Source organism: Bactrocera dorsalis, unplaced genomic scaffold (assembly GCF_023373825.1).
Source record: "Bactrocera dorsalis isolate Fly_Bdor unplaced genomic scaffold, ASM2337382v1 BdCtg030, whole genome shotgun sequence".
NCBI lineage: Eukaryota > Metazoa > Arthropoda > Insecta > Diptera > Tephritidae > Bactrocera > Bactrocera dorsalis.
In genome coordinates this window covers 103,616-119,273 of record NW_026038081.1, presented here as the reverse complement: position 1 = coordinate 119,273, position 15,658 = coordinate 103,616, and the positions used below count along the sequence as shown (strand labels likewise).

The window sequence follows — 15,658 nt, the reverse complement described above, 5'->3', positions numbered from 1 at the left end:
TCAGAACCAACGAAATCAGACCACAATAGCATATCCTTTCCCATCACAGTCGGGTCTAAGTAACTTGTACGGACACGAATTTTTACCAGGATAAGGATTGCCAATTTGGCACCATTGCTCGAAATTTCTTCACTATATAAAATTTAGGTGCCACATAAATTCAACACTGAAATGCATGTTCACGGCACGATTTCTGTGGAAATTATATAGATCGGTTTACCATAGTATATAGCTGCCATACAAACTGACCTCTGAAGAGTATTACAGCTTCGGTGTTAACAACAATAAAAATACCAAAGTTTAGAATTAGCGTATTTATTTTTAATAGTACTTTCAACATTGAACTCGTAATCGATTTCTATAAAGTTAATTACTTGTAGATAAACTTACGAGTACTTTTTTTCTGTAACTATCTACTGTACGCAAAAAAAGTTGTACACGGTCAGAGTAGTAATTGCAGTTTTTTGCCTGTTGTGCATGCTCCAGGCGTTTTTGTCGTTTAAATGCTTCTAAACGTATACTTGCCCGTTGGTATGCAAATATACCACTTAGAAAATTCCAAAGCGTTATTTCTGGCCAAAAAATATTTGTGAAGTAAATAACTGTCGTCGAAAGCTAAAGAAATATATATATACATATATATATATAGTTACATATATGCTAAAACCAAGACCTCGTAAATCAAAAATTAGCCTACCTGCCACATCATAAAATCGCTTATACGCGTTTCGCCCGATGTTCGAAAAAGCAAATCTGGTGGTGGAGAATGTCTTGTATACAAACATTCTTCAATTAGGCGCTCGTTGATATCTTCTGGTTGTAGTTCGTCACCCAGTTTGAGTATAGTTTCAACAGACTGTGTCATTTCATCTCTCGACGTGTATGAGAAGGCTATATTAAGGAATAGTTTATCATTGTGCTCAGTAATTGTCATAGCTTTTGCAATTAACTTCTGCAAATCCTCAGGCAACAAATTGAGATTTCCGATTACCAATATACGTACTCCATGTTCATTCAATTTTGCTTCATCGTTTATTATATTTAGGAATTTTTCTCTCGCCAAATCCAACAAATCTTTCACTTCTTCCTCAGATCTTTTGAAGTTTTCGATGCTAAATGCAAAAGTGGTTACTTCCTTTATTCCTATATCCAAGCACCAACGTAAACATTTTGACAACTTATCAAATCCATGCGAATGTCCTTCTATGTTGCGCAAATGTTGAGATTTTGCATATCGGCGATTACCGTCCATTACAAATGCAATGTGTCGTGGTATATAACCACCGGAGCGCATAATTTTCATGGCTAGTATTTCGTGCCATTTGTACTTATAGTCTGAAATCCACATTATCTCAATTAGTTTTCTTTTATTCCTTGTCCTATAACACAACTTTAATAACACGCATTCCTAACAACAATAATAAGAAATATAGCTGAAAACTTATGTGTAACCCGCCCTGTCATACTCAACCAATTATATCAGCTTATGAATGACAGAAACAATACTGTGACATGTGACGTCATAAAGCGAGAAAGAGCCAATGTAGAAAGTGTCAAACTTGCAAGAACATTTTAAATAAAAAAACGAAAACACTTTTGTAAATTCGTGAAATAAACTTATTATAATTAATTATAATCAAAGGGTTTCAGAGAGAGATTAGAAGATTGTTTGGGAAAAATAATTGGATCATCTTTTGGTTACTACATATCTCTAGTGTATCGGCAAAATAATTATAAATTAGGTGATGCGATTGCAAGGCTTCCAGCAGCAGTTGGTTTTATTTGTCATTAAATATGTTCATATATTTATGATAGTCGTGACATATATGTATAAGTGAAGTTAACGCTAAAATTAAAGAAATTTAATTGATGTTATTATTTTATTGTTATTCTTAATCTCAAACTGTCAAACCGATACCAAATAAAATAACGAAGAGAAATTGTCGTAAGGTATATTTCTATCATTCTTGATGTCAGCTGACATACATGGTAAAACCAGATATGTTTTTTTAACAATCAAATATTCCAGCTAAATACATATATTATAGTATCGCTTTTATAAACTTAAACAAAATATAACTGTATTTAATATTTTGTAATGAGACAATTTTCACATGATAAAAAATTAATTCCTATATTTAACAATATAATTCAAATTACAATGATTTAAAAGGCAGTTGTCTCTTTCGTTCGTCTTGAAAATTTGTCAAAGCGGATTCTACAATTTCACCACTCGACCAGGCAAACGAGCGAGGCACGAATCACCGTTGAAAAAGACAGACGACAAGAATATGAGGCGACGAAGATTGCTGCAGCAGAAGAAGAAATTTTTCATTCGCTTGAACGTATTGACTGAGGAAATTATTTCTATTTATGCAAAAAAAATAACTATAAAAGTAAATCAATGTGGCATTAATTAAATAAATGTTTAAAAATGGAAAATAACAATCAACTGGTAGCGGAGAGAATTGTAACTCCAGGTAAGTTATGTCAATTTTACGTGAAAAAATTGCAGACCAATAAATGTATTGGCCGACGGTGTTAAAGAACAGTGGAACAAGGAAGAGATTGTCATCCACTATGTAAATTGAAATTAATAAATATATTTTTTAAACAACTTTATATATAGTAAAAATCATAATTTTGTTAATAATTAAACTATTTTCTTCTTACAGAGCTATACTTTCTCATATCCAAGTTCTTGGCTTCGGGTCCGCTCCGTGAAACTGCTGAGGTAAGAGTTGATTGGAAACGAATTATATGCAATATAATTTATAATAAAGCATAAATTTAATTTAATTTTTTTTTAATGTAATCTTCAGGTTCTAGTGCGTGAGTTGGAACAGAAGAAAGTAAGTATGTTTATTTGCAATTATAAAAAATTTATAAAAGAGATGCAGTGGACATAGTAGTAAAAACAGAAGCATTTTATTTGTAAACAAACTTACTTGCTTCTACGTTTACATTTTTTTTGGAAGTCATAACGCCGCTCTTTCCTGGAATACTTGTACTTATTGCCATTTGTACTACGGCTATTTTGAATCTTAATTAGTGAATAGTTTAGTCAAAAACCTTAATAAGAAAATTACACTATTTCAAAGATGTACTTGCGCATACTGGCTATATCCAGTGCAGGTGATTTTGAGTAAATGCACGTGCTTATGCCTTTCTTGCCGAATACATATGTATGTATATACAGGGAAATATAAATGAAATCCTTGGATCGCTCCATTACAATATTTTTGTATTGCGATGGGAGTAAATAAAATAAATTTGTCAAATATTAATTTTTTAGAAGATTAATTATAGTTCTTTACAATTTGGATATTTTAACCAAATTCTCTTTACCTTTTGAGCGAATATCATTGTTTATGTTTTCGTTTTTGTTTTGTTCTTTAATTTCTCACTATTTACCAATTTTCGGTGCAACTAATATGCGGCTTTCTTAGAAAGGCTGAAAAAATTGTATAAGTAAAAAAAAAATTAATTAATTATAATTATGGTAAGAAATGCCTAACAAATATTTTATTTTTTTTTTTAATTTTCAAGGTTTTACCAAGACGGACGGATTGGCTAGGTCATGAACACGAGCAAAGCTTTGCGGAATTGGTGAGTGTAAAATATACCATACGTACATTTTATTTTTTATAAACAAAGAAATTTGAGAACAGTGGGCCGAATAGTTCAAAGTTTACAATTGCGATTCAATTTTTCAAATTTCAAAAAAAAAAAATTAATTAACACTTTAGAACCAAAATTTAATTTTAAATTGTTTACAGTTCTATATTTATTTAATAATTAAAAAATATATATTAAACAAAACTAAAATTGTAATTGTATTATATGCAATTTGTCCCACTGTACGTGTCTTCCACTTAAAATAAGCTTTGTTCTCGAGATGAAACTTCCATTGAGTTATATCGAAGTTATTTATTTCAAAAAAAGGAGTGTTAAATCTTAAATAATGGTTGAACATTATTTTTTGAATAAAATACAGATGTAGTAACAATGACTACCATTGTTGGCATGCTGCTCCGCCATGTTGTTTCGTACGTTAATGGGGTTGAAAATGTTTATTGATTGTTTTGATAAGCTACAAAACTTAAAAATCTAAATAATTAAAGTTCTTGGGACTAAATAATGTGAATTTATTTAAATAAAATTAAAATTTTAATTTTTAAATAATTTTCGACATTTCACTATTTCAACGAGAAGTTGTCTAATTAAGTAGAATTTTTGATTCCGTTTAAAATTTTAAATAAATTATCATAATTTTATTAATAATAGCAACTAAAAGTATTCGAAATTGAAAAATATAATACCAAGAAACATGTAGATATGTATAGCTAAACATCTTTTACTCAGCATTCGTTGCTGCATACGATGTTGGCAGACATTTTGACTATAGCTTTGACGGTTGTCTCTTTTACTCACATCTTCTTTAGTGATGATTTTTACATAAAAAGAGAAAACAGTATATAATCCGTATACGCAGTTAAACATATTGCTTAAAAAGAGATAACAGTTCTATCGGAGCCGTGGTGGATATTGCGCTTTTCATCTCCTTTTATGCTTTAACCGTCTTCGTATTTATTTATTTATTTTTTTTTTTATTTTGACGTTTTGACAAGCTTAATATATTTTGTGATTTAAAATATAAATATATATTTTAGGAGCAAAAATATGCACATGTTGGACCAAGTCATCTTTTAGAAATATGTTGTCGCATAGGACCAATACTAGACAAAGATCTACCTCCTGCAGTATTGGGTATCGTATCCTTACTTGGTACAGGTCGTCAGAGTTTACTAAGGACCGAAGAGAGCATATATCGGTCCCGGTCCTTGCTAGATTATTGCACACGTTTACATGGTGTATCACTGCCAGATTCGTCGGTAACAAAACCTATACACAATTTGCGTAAGTAAAAGAAAAAATATATGAGTGAACTTATATTATGTATCGTTTTTTCATTAATTTAGAGAAAGTACTAATTGGACGCGAGTATGGAGGACCAGTGCGTCGGAAACTTTTGGTACCCATCAGTTTATATGGCAAAACCAAATTACTTAAACGGACCGTGGGTCATTTGTCATCCGTCTATTGTGTGCTCTTTGATCGCACTGGACGTTATATTATAACGGTAACTACAAAAAACACAAAACGTGATCTATAAATAATATGCTTTTATTCTATTTAGGGTGCTGATGATTTACTTATAAAAATATGGTCAGCAATGGATGGTCGTTTGTTAGCTACGTTGCGTGGGGCTTCTGCAGAAATAACAGACATTGCTATTAACCTTGATAATACAATGTTGGCAGCTGGTTCATTGGATCGTATATTGCGTGTTTGGGACATGCAAACTACTTCGCCTATAGCCGTACTTTCGGGTCACACTGGCATGATAACATCCGTAAATTTTTGCCCCTCACCGCGTGGTGATTTAAAATATCTAGTGACCACAAGTACAGATGGTTCAATTGCATTCTGGCAATATTCGACTCCGCGCGGTCAGAAAATTACATTTGCACCCAAACCAATACAATATCACGAAAAGCTACGACCCGGACAAGCACAAATGATGTGTACTACCTTTTCGCCAGGTGGCATTTTCCTTGCAGCTGGTTCAGCAGATCATCACGTAAGGGTATATATAATGTCGGAAGATGGACCCAAACGTATCCTCGAGTCGGAGGCTTACACTGATGCCGTAGATTCGGTTCAATGGTCGCATCGTGGTTTACGCTTCATATCCGGCAGTAAAGATGGTACGGCACATATTTGGAATTTCGAATCACAGCAGTGGAAGAGCACAAAACTTTGTATGACTGAGCGATTGCCGAGGTGAGTAAATAATTATACTGAAAGTTTCTTATTGATAAAATGTAAAAACCCAAATGTAGCTGCCCTCCACCGGAGGAAGGAAAGAAATTAAAAGTTACTATGGTTGCTTGGGATTGCTCAGATAAATATGTCATTACTGCCGTTAACGACTTTACAGTGAGTTAAATGAAATTGCTTGCATATAAGCCATATATAACAATGCATTTTAATATTTAAAGATAAAAATTTGGCATTCTAAAACTGGTAAATTGCACCGGGTATTGCGCGGCCACAAGGATGAACTATACGTACTGGAATCAAATCCGAAAGATGAGCATGTGCTGCTTTCCGCAGGACATGACGGGCAGGTGTTTCTATGGGATGTTGAAAACGGCATTTCTATAGCCGAGTTTATGAACGATATAGACGGGCAGGGTCATGGTGGCGTATTCGATGCAAAATGGTCGCCAGATGGCACAATGTTTGCGGCTACTGATTCGCATGGTCATCTACTTATATATGGTCTTGGAATTGGCCCAGATAAATACAAAATAGTACGTATAATACATATAATAATTTATTTAATATGCAAAAAAAAAAAATAACTAAATTTTCATTTTTCTTTCAAATTTAGCTTCCAAATGAACTATTTTTTCATACGGACTATCGCCCTTTAATGCGTGACGCTTCTCAATATGTGGTTGATGAACAAACACAAGTAATGCCACATCTGATGCCGCCACCTTTTCTCGTGAATTCGGAAGGTAACCCCTATCCCGTACAGTATCAACGTTTTGTACCTGGCCGTGAAAATTGTACCCGCGAGCAATTGAGACAAATATTAACAGTTGGTGATGATGGTACCGTTATTGTTCCCAATATCAATGGTACTGCTGGCAACTTCTTACACATTGATCGTCTAATTGCCGTATTGGCTAATCGCCAAGGTACTGCTCCAGTACCGCCTGCAATGGCAGTTGGAAACAATCTACCAGCCAATCACTCACAACTGGATCGCCTTATAGAGGCACTTGCAAATCGGCAAGGACAAGATCAGGCACCCGATTCCAACAACCGCCCATCAAGTAATCGCTCTGCAGCTGGTGCTGTTGGAAATTCACGTTACAGTTTCGATGATATGCCAGGACGTCAACTTGATACGAATAACACTACTCGACAGAGAACTAATAGCGTTCGAACATCAGGTGAACATCAATTGGTACCGACCGTTGATCAGCCCGCACAGCCATCACAGATTAAATACTTTCGTCGCATCTATGTACGTCCTATGAAATACCAACAACTGCAAAATCTAAAGCAAACTGTATATGCGGCAGGACAGTTTGAGCTGCAGGAGTATAAACGTGAGATGCGCAGGCGACCAATAATGATTAACACTGGGAACGTAGCAAGCGCACAATCCAGTACCAATCGGCAACGTAATACACGCGGAAATAACGGTGCAGGCAGTGCAGTTCGTTCACGCCGTCGCCAAGGACAAAGTGGTCAATCACAGCCGGCTTATCGTACGCGCGCTGTGCGCGATCAAGAAGAACTAGATGCGCCACCGCCTCCAGAAGAGGAAGAGGAGGATGAGGAGAGCAATTCATCATCGGGCGATACCAGCTACTCAAATGTAGAAGAAAACCTAGAAGAATCATCGGACGATTCGGACACCGAAAGTTCTGATTATTCCGATTGGGTAGCCGATACTCCTGGTCCGAATTTGGAGCCACCAAAACGTTCAAAACGCAAACCATTGTCAAGAAGACGTACATTTAGCGACGATAGTAGTGACGAGACAACAGAGCAAGCCACGACATCTGCCGGTGCAGCGGCAAAATCTTCTAGGCGAAACAAACGTGTTGTTATACCACCGCCAACACCGAATGGTGAAATACCTGAATTGTATAGACCAGCTGAGTGGTTGTCCGAAGTGATACCGCGTAAAGCACCTTACTATCCGCAAATGGGTGATGAAGTGGTGTATTTTCGTCAAGGGCATCAACGTTATCTGGAAGCAGTACGTCTCAAAAAAGTATACAAGTTGACTCACAGCTCGGAGCCGTGGAATTTCCGAACCCTACGCGACCGCGAATACGTACGTGTAATAGGTATCAAATATGAAATACGCCCACCACGTTTGTGCTGTCTCAAATTGGCAATGATTGATGATGATGGCAATATGACAGGCACATCTTTCAAGATCAAATACCATGACATGCCGGACGTCCTCGACTTTTTGGTCTTGCGTCAAACTTTTGATTTGGCAGTGCAGCGTAATTGGAGTGTTGGCGATCGCTTTCGTTGTATGATTGGTGATGGCTGGTGGATGGGGCAAATTGAATCACGTTATGCACTTTCAACAGACTTTCCCGATTCGTATTTTATGTGTTTCCGCGTGCGTTGGGATAATGGCGAGTACGAGTACATGAGCCCATGGGATATGGAACCAATTGATGAGAATCGTCTACCCGATGAAGTGGGTGGGGCGGTGCCCGTATTGCAAGAAGAGATACGTGCCACATTGTATCAACCGAAATCGGAAGAATGGCATCGTGGTGATCGTGACGGTTCTTGTAGGCGCATCATAAACGGCTTAGAACAGGTGAGGAAAAAACCATGCAGCAAATTGAAAAAAAAAAATAATAAATATGTAAACGAAATTTTTAGGTTATGCGCCTATCGATAGCCGAACATTTTTTGGCACCGGTTGATTTGAATGTATATCCTGATTACTCCTATCTGATTGAGTATCCAATTGACTTGACAACGATAAAGTCACGTTTCGAAAATCACTTCTACCGGCGCATTACTTCAGCTCAATTCGATGTACGCTACCTTGCTACAAATGCAGAGAAGTACAATCGTTCACATACTAATATTGTGAAACATGCCCGCATTATAACGGATCTTTGTTTGCGTGTAATAAGGTGAGTAATCGAAAAGTTTAAAAAATATTTTATGCTTTTGATTTTTTTTTATATTTAATGAATAATTTTTTATGCCTTTAAACATTTCAGGGAGCCCAACGATATAGATGTTGCAGCTGTTTATCATCAATTAGTAGACGTTTATCACTCATCAGAAACTGAAAACGATAATGAGTCGGATGTGGTGCCTTCGACAAGCACTGGCCCTTCAACATCGGCTGCAGCACGTCAAAAGATATCAGCAACACGCAGGTATGTACACGCCATTGCACTTCTTAGCACTGATTTGTATAATACGAGTTTTATATATTAACAGGTCCAGTCGCATACGTTCAGATGGTGATTGGCGTACGGAATGTCGACAATTATTGGATTTAATGTGGCAGCGCAATGACTCGGTGCCCTTCCGTGAGCCCGTAGATACACTTGAATTCCCCGATTATTTAGAAATCATTGCCTCACCAATGGATTTGCGTACTGTTAAAGAGGATTTACTCGGTGGCAATTACGAAGATCCTTTGGATTTTGCAAAGGATGTCCGTTTGATATTTCAGAATTCGCGCAATTATAACACCAATAAGCGTTCACAAGTGAGTAATGAAATATGCCTGTACATACTTTGGTAATCTAGAGGCTTTGCTTTTGGCTTTTGTGCGTTTTCGGTCCTATTTTTGTATTTTATTGCTAGTGCTTGCATTCCATTTATTTTTTTCTTTAAAACAAAGCGGAGTACATATTCTCAGGTTATTTCTTATTAATTATTCAGTTTTTGTTTCTTTTTGCCACCAAAACTTTTACACTTCTTTTATCTCAATGGTGGTATCATTTAAATTACCATAATATGTTAAAATATTACTTATTCTTACTGTAAACGTTTAGCAAATGCTGTAAAAATATGTATTTATTTTCTATTTTAATTTTCATCTTCGTTCATAACCTTAATTTATTTCATTCAAAACATCCTTTCCTACAGCAACATCGTATCTATTATTTTTTTATTATAGTGGGTTTATCTACTTCCAACTTTATTTATTAATTGGCCTTTAAAATTATTCATTTTTTATGGTTATTATCTTCTATTGAATATCATGTACCCCTTTCAAAACCAACTTTGTTGTTGACACTCCTTGACCGGGTTGGTTCCGGTTACGTGGCTAATCTTCTGTAGCTTTGTTTGTAAGCCACTGCTAAGTTGTTTTTGCTTCGTGTGCTAGAGCATAATTTTGCTAGAAGTTCCAATGCTCTCAAACGTAGAGGATTGTTGTTTTTGTTGCAGAAGAAGATTTCTGTCGAGTTGTCAGCCCGAGGCCGGGTAAAAATCTGTGTCGGTTCCGGTTACGTAGACCCGACTGTCGTAGTACCGGCAGTATTGCTTAATTGCTTTATAATACTTTTTAAAACATTGTGCTGATACACTTTTCTCCCAGTTTTAACACTTTTATTATAGAAGTGAAGAGGTGTAACGCCTTTACAGGAGAATTATCACCAAACCATTACGGCAACTAGCTTGTTATCACGTTAAACTCTTAGAATAACATATTTTGAGTTTTTGCGGGCTTTTGCTTAGATTCTGTGGTTTTGCTTATTAAAAAGTCTCTGTGAAAACAGTGAACATATTTTCGTAAGTATATTCCCCATACGAGTAAAATATTATAATTCAATAATTTTTTTATAAGGCTAGATGGATAATTATTTTTGTGGATTTCAATGTAAGATATTCAATTGATTCTTTGTTTACCTACGATGTAACGAAAATTAGTTTGTAGTAATTTCTTATGTAAAAATCTGCTTTGGTTGTTTGTTAAGTTTTTGCGTCGTTTTGCGACATGTTTTTTTTGAAAAAAAAAAGTGAATAATTATACAAAATATAATTTCCTTCCTATGTTCCTAGCTGTTTTACTGATTTCACTACTTTTTTCTGTTTTTCGTTCATTTGATGGAATTTCATTAATAGCATTAAACAAAATTTTATAAAAAAAAAATCATGTTCCTATTGTTAATTCATTTTTCTTCATTCCCACCATGCTTCCATATATCAATCAAACAATCAATAAATCAATCAATCATGTAAACAATATCATTGCAATGAATGACGATCTCATTGTAGGAAAGTTTAGCGGTAAGGTTGCAATTCACTTGAAACACCAACATAAATCACATTAGCAATTGTACTTATCCTCTTCCCGTCCTCTTTAAAACTTCTTCATCTTTGTGCTGCTTGTGCCGTCTGTCTGCAACGCAACATACGGCCGCCATAACCTTACTTTTACTTTTACCCAACCACACTATTGTCTTTGTATATCAATAAATACTCTTTGTTTTAGATCTATGCCATGACGCTTCGTCTGAGTGCGCTCTTCGAATCGCAAATAAAGAGAGTGATAAGTAATTGGAAGGCGGCGCGTCGGCGTGCGAATAAGACTTCAGGAAGCGGTGGACGCGGCTCAAGTAGCAGTCCTGTCAAGCGACAACCATCGCAAGCAGCGAAGCGTGCCCGTACACACCGATCTACGCGGCAATTGCATAGCTCAGACGATGATGATGATGATGACGACGACGACGACGATGACGAAGCACCAAGTAGTAGAGGTCACATGAATGCTCAGTCACGTGCGGGGCAACGTCGTGTCGGCGGTGCAACTACGAACGGTAGAAACGGACTACATCGTGACACTGTATCGGCAGCAGCGAGCACATCAGCCGGTTCGAACCGCGTCAGCTCATCCTCCTCATTACAGCGGCGCAGCGGCGAACCGACACAAGCAACGCGCAGCTCACGTCGTAAGGCGGCCAGTCAAGAGTTGGATGATGATGATGATGACGAAGATGAAGAAGAGGACGCTGAAATACATGTAACGGATGAGCATAGCACTGCCTCGAGTTCCACCTCAGAAGATGATAGTGACAGCGATGATAGTTCAGAGGTTGGTTTAAATGATAGCAACGAAGGGTCCGATAAAGAAATGGGGCGGGGCAAGCGTGTCGCAGCAAGGCGACGTAAGCGACGTAGCGATGCGGATGATTCAGAGGACAGCTATAAGCCGGACAATGATAGACGCGGTAGTAGGCGAAGTAGTGGCCGGACGCGGGCACGAAAAAATAAAGCAGCAAAGAAGACAAGTCGAAAACAACAAGATAAACGGCAGCAAGCCACGCGCAAACGTCGCAGTCGCATTGAAGACGATGGCGACGAGGACTATATGGAACACAGTAGTAAGAGAAGTACCACAGCTATGACGAATGGTGGGACGCGACATAACGCCGTTGCGAATGGCAATGTACGCAGAGGCAATCGACGACGTTTACAGTCGTCGGAGGACGAGCACACCGATATGATGGTACATCATACGAGTTCCCAGCCAGATGAGAGCACACAAGATACGATTACCGGGCATACGGCGGCAGGAATGTCAACGCCTAAGAAGCGTGCCGCCACATCGGGCCGATCGCAACGTGGTAACCAAACAAGTAACGCTGTAGGTGAAAATGATGCCTCGACCAGCGCCAGTGCATTACTGCAACAGAGTCCCTCACGTAATACGCGCATGCAAACGAGCTCATCACATTCAAGTGGTCTAGGTACGCTGAGCAATAGGCGTAGCGCCACAGAAATTGATCACAGTTATCATTTGCCGGTGCGCAACGGACGCATTGCCGACTCTGATACAGACTCGCGCGAAGTGGCGGCGAATGCGCGTCCAACCAGGTCGAGCTTTAAGCGTGCAATCTTGGAGTGGGCGCGCACCAGTGACGTGGAGGACGCAGAACAGGAAGCGGTGGACGAGGAGGACAGCGAAGATGCAGAGGAGGTGCGTGAATACGATATTTTAATATGATTAGAATTTTGTAATTTATATATGACCTATTTACAGATTCTGCCTACACCGACGCCCACAAAGTTAACACCTTCTAAGGCCAACAATGCCAGTAATAGTAATCCATTAAATGGCCCTTCGACCAGTCGAGCTGCTCATGGTGGCGCTGTTGTACCGGTAGCTGTGGGACAAGTGCGTCAGCTGCGCACCAATCGCAATACGGTCGTTGAACCGCTGGACGAGGACGAAGACTCAGATGATGGAGATGGTAGTGAAAATGAACCACTCGTTTCGAGTCAAGGTGCCGGCGCTGCCATTAATGGGCGCATACCTCGTAAGTAAATAGACAAGAAAAATATATAAGAAATTTTTAAATTGAATGTTTTTTTTAATAAAATTTCGATTTTCATTACAGCTGTCAACTATCCACCAACCCGCAGCACAACTAACACTGCCACGCCGCGGTTGCAAGCGCATGCCGCCGCCATGAGCAACGCGCACATGACCCGCTCACACGCCACATCAACAACGTCTTCGTCAAACGTAACTACCTCCACATTATCAGCGCACGATCACAATTATTTGGGCGCGGAAACTTTAGGTCCGTCCACATCGGCAGCTGCCGGACGCAGCAATACACGTCGTGTATTATCGCGTCATCAGCGTAACGCCGATGAATTAGATAGTAGCGCTGATCCACTAGAGAACATAAGCCTGTTAATGCAAAATCAACGTCTACGCCGAACGTTACCAACATCGACGTCGCAGAGTGCAACCAACGGCGGAGCAGTAGCAGCAACGGCGACTACACATGCGCCTGCGCCGCAGCGCACAGTACGGCGTGGACGTTCACGTTATAGTCAGGAAAATTCGCAAACTGCCGAAGATGACGATGACGATGATAACGAAGCCGACGGAAGTGGTGGGGAAAACGCCAGCGGTGCATCCGACGAAGGTACCGATGGTGGCTCGAGTACGCATGATGATGTCGATGACGCCACCGATGATTCGGAAGACAATCAACCGTTAACCTCGTACGTACCATCTGGGCGGCGGACACGTAATCATGGCAAACCGGCGCGTCGCACCAATCGGCGGCGTCGTTCGGACGACTCATTCGTATGCGACGATGATGATGAAGACTACGAAGTCGAACATCAGCGTCGACGACAACAGGCAAGACCACGTTCACGACGACACAGCGAACGCGATCGTAATGGTGCACAGCGTGACAGTCGCCAACAGCGCGGTTCGCGCAATCTAAAACGGCCGCGTTACAATGAACAGAGCGACGATGAAGGCTCCCACGATTACAATGGCGGACGAAAGCGACGTCGTGATGCAGATGGAGGTGGCGTTGGTGTTGGTGAAGTGGTCGGTAGCTCATCACAGCGCTCAGCGGCTCCGCGACCGTCACGCAATGTCGAATATATGGACAGTTCGGAGGAAGATGACGACGAACAGTTGGTGAGCGTTAGTAGTCGTGGACGCGTACGTAAGATTTCAGCCAAAGCGCGTGGTATCTTCAAAGATTAAAGCCTCTCGTGTATTACCGACTGAGTGATGGCAGTACCGACGCTACAAATTTAATATTTAAAAGCCATTCACGCATATACACACACACTCACTCACTCACACTAATGCATATAGTTAAATGGATGTGAAAAAAGAGAAAGAAAAGCTTGATAGATGTGAACCAAGCAGTTTTGAAGATCTTGCTTCTGAATTTGTAATTATTATTAATATTATTATTATTTCTATATTTTTATATAATACTTAGCTCGTTTTAGCCGCGCGCTTTCCCTTTCTAATACATGTAGTTACATAAATTACTCTCCAAGAAAAATTCGCTATTGTTTGAGTTTGAAAACGCTTTGCAGATTGTCAAGTGCGCGGCGAATTAGTTATTTAAGATTTAGTTAAAATTTATGCTTTAAATATATTTGTACATGTTGGCGGTTCGTAGGAACTTGGAAGCTGATAGAGCCCATAAAAAGCGCATAACGGAAAGCGCCAATGAATATATAACTTATTTTGTTAGAAATTTCACATTTACTTTAAATGATAACATCGAAGAAGACCAAACCATTTGCGCTTCTTCTTTAATTATTTGAAAATATGAATTGTTAACTTCCCTGCGTAATTTACATACATTAATTATAATTTCTCTTTTATCTGAGTATTTAGAAGCTTTAAATTCAAACTTCACTTAGACCTCGAAAGAAATATTTATAGTGCTCTCATGCTTCCAATTACCTATTATACATATATTATTAGACCAAATTATTGATTTATATTTAATTTGAAATATTTCATGTATGTCTCAGTTCATTTTCATTATTTGCTGAATTACCGCAGATAGATATATGTAAACACACATAAACATACATACGTACATAATTATATACATTATAGTATACCTTCATTTCATACAAAGTAACACGGCCCATCGGTATTGCCTCTCATCATCACCATACATAATTTTCGTTTTGTTTTTTTTTCTTCAGACTACTAATAGTCATAACTTATTTCAATGTAAAATTATAATTACTACTACACTTAGAACAGATAAGAAGATCAAATACAAAATAGAAATTTCAAAATTCGATTGCCTTATTATTATCCCCACCGCATGCACAAAAGTTCGTGTTGTTGTTGTAGCGACTTTCGAATGGGCGAATACTTGGTAAGAGGAGCGGGTAATTCTCCGAAACTTTGAAGTTGATTCGGCAAATAGTTTTCTTGATTTGAGTGTATTTGTAAAAATAGTTCAACTCTTTTGCATTTCTTGACTCGGCTAATTTCGCCCCTATGTGGGGCGTCCCTGGCTTCGTAGGGCAGGAGGAGAGTAATCGCTGAGTTGTTATTATTATTAATTTAAACTCTTTTTTTTCGAATTGCTGGTTTTAGTGTCGGCCTTACCGATCGGTTTGAAATTTTCACGCGACCTTCTCAGATATACATATTTTATAGGCAGGTAATGATCGAAGGAATACGATTTTAACAATAATTTAAATTTTTAAGCCAATCTGACCTCGCACAAAAACGAGTTCTTTTTTGGCAGCCGCCATTTAGTCAAAAATT

At 38.4% G+C, this 15,658-nt stretch overlaps 2 protein-coding genes across 2 annotated transcripts; one reads left to right on the top strand and one right to left on the bottom strand.

Moving 5' to 3' along the window:
* Positions 1 to 299: 299 nt before the first annotated feature.
* LOC105227096 (dehydrodolichyl diphosphate synthase complex subunit DHDDS) lies at positions 300 to 1,479 on the bottom strand. Its single transcript, XM_011206279.4, has 2 exons — positions 698 to 1,479; positions 300 to 615 (listed from the first exon to the last, which is right to left on the bottom strand). Exons 1-2 carry the CDS (start codon positions 1,346 to 1,348, stop codon positions 367 to 369), a joined length of 900 nt encoding a protein of 299 aa, XP_011204581.2. The 5' UTR covers positions 1,349 to 1,479; the 3' UTR covers positions 300 to 366.
* A 734-nt stretch (positions 1,480 to 2,213) lies between these two features.
* On the top strand, positions 2,214 to 15,177 carry LOC105227095 (bromodomain and WD repeat-containing protein 3). Its single transcript, XM_011206278.4, has 16 exons — positions 2,214 to 2,480; positions 2,676 to 2,734; positions 2,823 to 2,852; positions 3,550 to 3,609; positions 4,674 to 4,920; positions 4,983 to 5,143; positions 5,201 to 5,847; positions 5,907 to 6,003; positions 6,066 to 6,380; positions 6,461 to 8,434; positions 8,500 to 8,759; positions 8,850 to 9,011; positions 9,076 to 9,349; positions 11,084 to 12,568; positions 12,632 to 12,908; positions 12,990 to 15,177. Exons 1-16 carry the CDS (start codon positions 2,435 to 2,437, stop codon positions 14,108 to 14,110), a joined length of 7,215 nt encoding a protein of 2,404 aa, XP_011204580.2. The 5' UTR covers positions 2,214 to 2,434; the 3' UTR covers positions 14,111 to 15,177.
* Positions 15,178 to 15,658: the final 481 nt, after the last annotated feature.

Excerpts from the sequence above, each read along its gene's own strand:
- LOC105227096 (XM_011206279.4), bottom strand. The coding sequence starts at position 1,348 with ATGTGGATTTCAGACTATAAGTACAAATGGCACGAAATACTAGCCATG. Across the intron at positions 616-697 it reads GCGATTTTATGATGTGGCAG|CTTTCGACGACAGTTATTTA; the intron begins GTAGGCTAATTT and ends ATATTTCTTTAG.
- LOC105227095 (XM_011206278.4), top strand. The coding sequence starts at position 2,435 with ATGGAAAATAACAATCAACTGGTAGCGGAGAGAATTGTAACTCCAG. Across the intron at positions 3,610-4,673 it reads AGCAAAGCTTTGCGGAATTG|GAGCAAAAATATGCACATGT; the intron begins GTGAGTGTAAAA and ends TATATATTTTAG. Across the intron at positions 5,848-5,906 it reads ATGACTGAGCGATTGCCGAG|CTGCCCTCCACCGGAGGAAG; the intron begins GTGAGTAAATAA and ends ACCCAAATGTAG.